At 31.0% G+C, this 8,118-nt stretch overlaps 1 protein-coding gene across 1 annotated transcript; it reads right to left on the bottom strand.

The window, feature by feature from the left end:
• Positions 1-4,513: 4,513 nt before the first annotated feature.
• On the bottom strand, positions 4,514-6,689 carry LOC105771552 (aquaporin NIP1-2). Its single transcript, XM_012592993.2, has 5 exons — positions 6,434-6,689; positions 6,115-6,339; positions 5,839-6,036; positions 5,351-5,412; positions 4,514-4,855 (listed from the first exon to the last, which is right to left on the bottom strand). The coding sequence occupies exons 1-5, from the start codon at positions 6,560-6,562 to the stop codon at positions 4,642-4,644; spliced, it is 828 nt and encodes a 275-aa protein (XP_012448447.1). The 5' UTR covers positions 6,563-6,689; the 3' UTR covers positions 4,514-4,641.
• Between the last annotated feature and the right edge of the window lie 1,429 nt (positions 6,690-8,118).

Genomic DNA, 8,118 nt, shown 5'->3' with positions numbered 1-8,118 from the left:
TAAAGGACTGGAGTTGGAGAGTAATAATAATTCTTAAGAGTATTTACTCACATTTCTCTCTCTCTTGCATTCTCATCTTCTGTGGCTTGTTCTTATTTTGTTGATTTGTGTATAATTTATTTATTGATTTGTATATTGTTTCTAATGAATATTTTTTATATTTATATATATATACGCACATGTCTATGTTTTTTATTTGCTTAAATACAAACTTATACTTTTAACACATATGTTATAATATATATATGTATATTTATATATTTTCTTTATTTTCATAAATGCATTATATATTTTGTTATAAATTCTATAGTCCAAAATTTTATATGTAAACCCATGTGTATGTCTTTTATTCTTTATAATTTCAATATATATATTATGTACCTTTTATTCTTTATATTTTTGTTTAGTTCCTTCATTTGTTTATTGATTTATGCTTTCATTTACATTTTAAAAGAATGTCTTTTTTTTTGCTCATTTATTTGATACTTTACATGTCATTGTTTATTTTTTCCTTATTTATGTTTATATTATTTCTATATCTTTGTTGTATTTATTATTGTTATTTGTTAAAGCGGCATTTATACAAACATCCAATGAAACAATATATTGTTTTTTACTCGAATTTATAAAATAGAAAACTTCGAAAATAAAGGCAATACTCGAATTTAGACTCTTCAAAAAGATTGAGCCCTAACGTATTGGGTTCCAATTTTCTTCGTTGAATTTAATTATCGAGAATGTTTTTAAAACAAACAAAATACAAAGCTTGTTGTTGGGAATTCAATATGTTGTGTCCTAATGCATTGGATGTGACATGTTGATTTCTCGAGATAAATATTTTTTTTTCTTTCTAAAAATTAATAAAGGAAATATTCAATGTTTAGGATTTTGAGAAATTGTGCCCTAATGTATTGGGCCGCAATTTCTTCTTAAATCTTAAACAATTGAATATTCTTTTAAATTTTATTACATGAGTTTCTTGGACAAACTCATTTTTGAAGAAATAAAATATCGTGCTCTAACGGATTGGGTGTGACATTTTCTTCTCCAAAATGAGAGAGTCTTAATGAACAACTTAATTTAACTAAGGATCGTATTTTTCAACTCTCGACACCAGGACACTAATTAATCAATTTGGTACCAATTTTTACGCTTTACGAGGGTGGTAATCCTTCCTCGTATGTAACTGACTCCCGAACCCGTTTTTCTAAAACTCGTAGACCAAGGTCACTTTTAGGTGATCCAATCACACCTTAATAAAAGATTGGTGGCCACTCCAATTTTTATCGACAACTAATTTTTGTTTCTCAAAATAAAAGTTGGTTTCGACAGAGCATTTATTCTTTCATGGTCATTTTATTTTGCTTGTGAGTATGTCAACTAGATTTGTTATTCTAGAACTTGCTTCAATTATACATGTTGAGACCAAATTACTTATTTGACATATTAAGATGATAGAGACACTTATGATTTAACCGCTTAACTTTTTAATAGCTTACCTGTTATATTTGCCCCTAGTAAACCCGATCCTAATCCATTTTTTTTGTTCACTTATCATTTGTTCATGTTAACTCGAAAACCACATTAATTTTGTAAATCATTCATTTTATTAACTCCCTTTTTTATTGTTGATTCTTTTGGTTTGGTAACTTATCAATTTGAGTCTCAATTGTAACCACCTTTTATGACATTTTTTGTACCTTTAACCTAAGCCTCGTTCCAACCTTGTAAAGACCTCTTTAATGGTGTGTCATTTCGTTCTATAATGATAGAGATTTGATTTTTGGGCAACCCTATGGTAATAACATTTCGTGTTTGACTGTTGAGTGCACATTACTTGAACCTTAAACACTCTGAGTGCTTTGAGTGAACCTTAGTGAGGATGTTAATTCTTGTTGAGTTTAAATTTTAGTTAATTATTGAGATAAGGGAGACACTTATGTTTTTATGCTTTAAAAATTTCTGCTTAGATTGTTTGTATTCATTAGTGTCATTTTAATTAAATTTCCAATGCATGATTATCTATATATTATCCTAGGACATTGTCAGTGAAAATAATAAATTAAGGGAAGTTAACTTGAATGTTGAGAATTTTGCTTGAGTACAATCAAATGCTTAAGTGTAGGGATATTTAATAAGTGCTAAAAGCAACATGTTTTAACCTTATTCTTAATGCGTTTTTGGGTGATAATCCGATGTAAATTGTGAATTTTATACTCTCAATCCTTTAAGTTCATGTTTTAATGCTTAACAAAGCAGTTGGGAGCAAAACGAACGAAAACGAGTGAAAATTAAAGTGTCGGAGCAAGTTGAAGGAGCCATACGGGTACACCTTTTCACACGACCGTGTGACCCACACGGGCGTGTGGTAGGTCGTCGATTTCACGGGATTGTGTACTAAACAGTGAAAAATCATGATTTTTAGGTTTTTCGGACATTCTAATACGTATATATGACAAAAATAAGAATATAGGAGAGAGCCATCAGTGAATACTGAAGAAAACAACTCGAAAAACACCATTGAAGCGATTTTGAAGCAGATTTTCGTCAAGATTGAAGATTCTTAGTTGATTTATTAGGAAGTTATCATGAGTTTCTTTATTTGTTTCGGTTATATTGTAGCATGGATTTTTCTATTTTCGAGCATGAACTAATTTTCTAAATACCTAGGTGAGATGAATCCTATGATGGATTCTGTCGTTTGATTTTTATTTTACGCAATAAATACTTAGTTTCTTGTTCTCAATTATGTGTGCTTAATTCTTGGTTTGATACTTCTAGAGTATTAATCCATGTTCGATGTGCTTAAATCGGTGGTTGAATAGACCTTGTTTAAGATTAGATATTGCGTAATTGAGTGGAGTTGCATGCAATCTTAGAAATAGGACGACATAAATTTACCGGATTAGAGTCAAATTTAATAAGGGAATCCATAGCATGAGTTAATGTGATAATAGGGGTTTTAATTAGAGAGAAATTTCAATTAATCAACCTAGAATTAATTGCTTTTATGCTCGAAAGAGGTATTAGTGTAATTTAGGGATTTCTACTGATCAATGTGCTAAGTAAAGAAATTGCACAATTTAGATTGATAGTGACAGAGGAAATCTAAGCAGATTCTTACATAGGTATTGTTTTACTTCTTAGTTGCCATTTGATTATTTTCGTGTTTTGTGCTTTACTGTGTTCGTTAGTCAATTAAATTAGTTAATTTTAGTTTTTAATTGATCATTTGAATTATTCGGTTAAATAATAAAAATATAATAATTACTAGTACTTGTAGTCCTCATAAAAATAATATATTTACTTACCGTAACTATATTATTAATTGATAGATACAGCTACCTTAATCAAAATTTTAATTAATTTTGTCCTATGACTATGAACAGTTATATGGACAATCTTATATTGCAGCAACCTCATGCCATGCAATTTTGAGGTGACATTCTATTAATGCCTTACATGCATGCCAAATATGAAGCATGCGATCTCAACCATTCCTTCTGAAGACAACATGCCTTTCTTTTTTTAAAAAAAAAAGAAAGTTATTTTTAATCTTATCCGTTTCCAATTTTTCTTTCACAGGATTGAAAGGTTCCAAGGTTTCTTTTGGAAGTTGATTGCCTTTTTATGTTCCCAGTTAACATAATTTGAGGTAATTAAATAATAACTATTAAAATTTTTAAGTTAAAATTTATTATTTTCAAAATTTTATGGAGGATACATTTTATCACATTTAATATTATACTACATTACTATTTTTACATAATACTTATATTATTTTCAACTAATGAATTTAATGATTATTATTTGAATTAAAATTAAATTAAAAATATAGAAAATAAAATAATCAAATTGAAGAAGAATTAGCAAATCCATATTACACTCACAGTAAAATTTAATTTAAAAGTTTCAAATAGTATTAAGATTTTAAAATTAAAAAATACGAAATATAAAATTAATAAAATTAGAGTTGTTGTAATAAATTTGCAACATATACATTGCATAGAGAATTTCATCAAAACTTGATGATGTAATAAAGGACCAGTATATCTAATTTGCTAGAAATGGCCTACAATTAAAGCCTACTAGAATAATTTCATAATTAATTCAAGCAATCATGGTTTGGAACTTTAACAAAAGTTGTTAAAGTAGTGTATCTGTAATCTTGACTTAAAGTTGAGCTTATTATTAATTGATTTTAAAATCTATGTTAGTCCATTCGTTTACCTAATATCTATTTTAATTAATTTTAGATAGGATGCTTAGCCATTTAAATAGAGGCCCAAAGTTTTTGAAAAGTTTAATTATATCCTTAAATTTTTTAAAAATTAGTATAATTTAAAAAAAATTAGTATTACACTTTTGAAAATTTTAAAAATTCTAATTAGACTCCTCAGAATTTTGTGAAAATTTTCTTGAAACCTCTACCATTTTGAAAGTTATAATTAGACCTATAATAATTTTTGAAGATTCTCACTAAAATTTTTAAAGTTTTGTAAACTCCCCAAAATTTAATGTCAAGATCTGTTAAACCATCATCTTTCGGAAATGATAAGTAACAAAAAGAGAGCAGTGCAGAAATGAAAGTATTACATTATAGAGTCCAAGGTAAAGTTTGCATGAAAAAGAGACCTAAGTTTAACCGCAATTACGGGAAGAGTTGAGAAAAGAAGCAGTCTTGGTGATCTCCCGCAATGGCTTGTCAGTGTACCTCACCATGTTATAAACCCAAGCACCCGACACAGCTCCAATAATAGGTGAAGTAAGGTATACCCATATTCCCTTGTAATGATTCCATACTATTGCCGGTCCCAAGCTCCTTGCTGGGTTCATTGATGCTCCTGTAATTGGCCTGTCATTCGCAGAAACTTATGCTTACTTTCGCCTGGGCTTGTCCAAATTTAAACAATGTTCAAAAGGATTTGGGAAATATATATATATATATATATATATATATATATATATATTAAAATGGGTTTAGGGAAAAAAATTGAAACTTCGCCAAAATATGTTGGTTTGGATGAATTAATTATGTTATTTTCTCTTTTATTATAATATATCTTATAGAAATTAAATAAACGGTAATATTAAAATAGATGTTAAATTATTTATATTTGAAATTTTAATTAAAGAAAAGTATATAAAGTTACTAAATATTATAATATAACAAATATTATAATATAAAGTATATAATTTATATTTAAAAAATAAAGTTTTATATGCTAATTAAACATATATTGAATATTAATGAATAAAAAAATAATGGAATGGAGCCAAACACGTATATCTGTTGTATAAGATTTGGTTAGATTTTGAATCTAAGTAGGTAAGTAAAAAAAGGTAATACCCAGCAAACAGCACATTAAGCAGCACTGTAGCCCCAACGGCAAGTCCAGCAAGTTCACCAATCTGCATATTTTTGATAGAGCAGTGGAATAAAAAGATCTGGAAGACTGATTTCACTGTCATTAACCTTTTATAGTTTAAATGGTTTGAATATATTAGGCAAATTAATCAATAGTATTACCAAATATTGTTGGATATAAAAGGAAAATGAGGTTTGCTCCTTAAACTTCACCAAATTCCTTTATTTTTAGGTTATTGTGACTGGAAAGTATTATATGAAACTGACATATCATTTTATTTATATCCCTTTTCAATAAAATTTCAGTATTTTTATCCTAAATTTTAGTCGATGATGCTGAATTTAATTTTTTTCAAGATAAAATACTGAAATTTAAAATAAAAATATTGAAGTGACATGCTCTTATTAAAAGGAGATACTATTTTCAAGGAATCTCAATTTCATATAATCTTTTTTTAATTATAACTTACAGCTCTGTTATCAGTGGCAACGCCAGATATAATGAACATGAGGTAGAAAGTGATGATGAACTCGATCACAAATGCTTGGAAATCCGACCCTTGCGGTGACGTTCCGGCGAAGACGTCGTGGGGTCCGCTAAACAGAAGACGAAGTGTTCCAGCTGCCATAGTTGATCCAAGAACTTGAGCTGATATATAAGCTGGAACCTATATTGAAAAGAATCAAATCAAATTAAAACCATTGGAAGCTCCACATACATATCAATAGCAGAACATTGCAGTGACCTGTTTGAGAGGGAATCTTTTGCAGGTAGCAAAAGCAATGGTGACTGCAGGATTGAAATGAGCACCGGAGATATGACCCACTGAATAAACCAACACCATGACGGCCAATCCCCAAACTATGGAAATCCCAGTCAGTGATACAACTTTCTCATTGTTTACATTCACCACCACTGATGCACAACCAGCAAATATCAAGAAATATGTGCCCAACACCTCAGCCATCAGCTGCAAATTTCAAACATAATCATAATTCATAATTATATGGGATTAAGATTACCGAGAACTTAAAAAAGAAGATATAATATGTTTATATAGTTACCTTCTGCATGAAGGGAACAGTGAAACCGACGTCGGAATCTTTGGTTTTGGAGGTTGATGGAGGCGGATTCTGATTGGCTTCCGCGTTCACATTCAAAACTACTCCATGATTTCCATTATTCTCAGCCATGATTGCTAACTTTTATATAACAGGAAAATTAACATAACATTGAAAAAAAGGGGAAGAAACAGAGGAGACGGATTTTGCTTCTTGTGCTAGTTTTTGCTCCTCAACAACAATGAAGAAACGTGTTCCAAAAACCCACCAAACCAAAGGGTATTTAAAGGGCAACCTAGGTTATCCAGAAAAAACAGGACTGGAACAAAGACAAGTTGGGTTTTGTCTATTTAACAAATAATAATTAATAAAAATGAAGAACAAAAGGGCAAAATACTAAAAAAAGCCAATTCTTTTTTAAAATTTACCGAAATGGACCCGGTATTTTATTATTTACTGGAATGGGCTCTTTTCCCTGAAATCGCGTCCACGTCAGCGCGATGTCAGGGTACGTGCCAGGAAATCGCGGCCACGTCAGCGTGCTTTGCTGACATGGCAATAAATCGCTTCCTCTGAAGCGCGATTTGTGTCCACGTCAGCAAAGCGCGCTGACGTGGACGCGATTTCCTGGCACGTACCCTAACATCGCGCTGACGTGGACGCGATTTCACCGTGTCTCCCAGGTTAGGGTTTTTAGGATTTTTGGAGAAAAAAGTAAACAAGTAAGGGATTAGGGTTAAGGGTTTCGTAATTAAATTAATTAAAATTTATTCAAAATTGGATTACGTTTCGTGTTTATGGGTTTTTAAGATAAAATCAAAGCAGGATGATTTATCAGAAGGATTTTTGAAGTCGCGCCCACGTGTACGCGCTTTTGCTACAGTAGGTCCTGGAAAAATAATTTCGACTTGACGTTTCTTAGCAAATAGTTTAAAAAACGCTTCAAGCAGGATACTTTGTGAGAAAAATTTGTGAAATCGCGCCCTCGTGGACGCGCTTTTACTACAGTTGGTCCTGGAAGAAATAATTTCGAGTTGACGTTTTTGAACAAATAGTTTAAAAAAAGCTTCAAGCAGGATGCTTTATAAGAAGAATTTGTGAAGTCGGGCCCACGTGGACGCGCTTTTGCTACAGTAGGTCCTGAAAAAATAATTTTGAGTTGACGTTTCTGAGCAAATAGTATAAAACAACGCTGTAAGCAGCATGCTATTTGAGAAGAATTTGTGAAATCGCGCCCTCGTGGACGCGCTTTTGCTACAGTTGGTCCTAGAAAAATAATTTCGACTTGACGTTTCTGAGCAAATAGTATAAAATCGCTTCTAGCAGGATGCTTTATGAGAAGAATTTGTGAAATCGTGCCCACGTAGAAGCGCTTTTGCTATAGTAACATGTTTGGGCTGAGGCTATAAATGAGGCAAAAAATGTTCTGAGATTGCATAAGTCACAGCAGAAACAATTTAGAAAGGCTAAGAAGATTAGAGTTTCAAATATGAGTGAACGTATTAGTGCTGTTATTTACTACGATGGTGAGGTTTGCCACACCGAGAATGGTGTTGTTTTTTTGTCGGAGAATACGATGCAACTGGTTTTTAACCAGAACATAGATTTGACAAAACTTCGTAAAAGAATTAGGCATAAAATTTTCAGAACGACGCCAATGAAAGTTTTGTCTATTACGTATTGATTCT

Source organism: Gossypium raimondii, chromosome 6 (genome assembly GCF_025698545.1).
Source record: "Gossypium raimondii isolate GPD5lz chromosome 6, ASM2569854v1, whole genome shotgun sequence".
Lineage (NCBI taxonomy): Eukaryota > Viridiplantae > Streptophyta > Magnoliopsida > Malvales > Malvaceae > Gossypium > Gossypium raimondii.
Note: the sequence above shows the minus strand (reverse complement) of the source record. Positions and strands in the feature narration are given on the sequence as shown.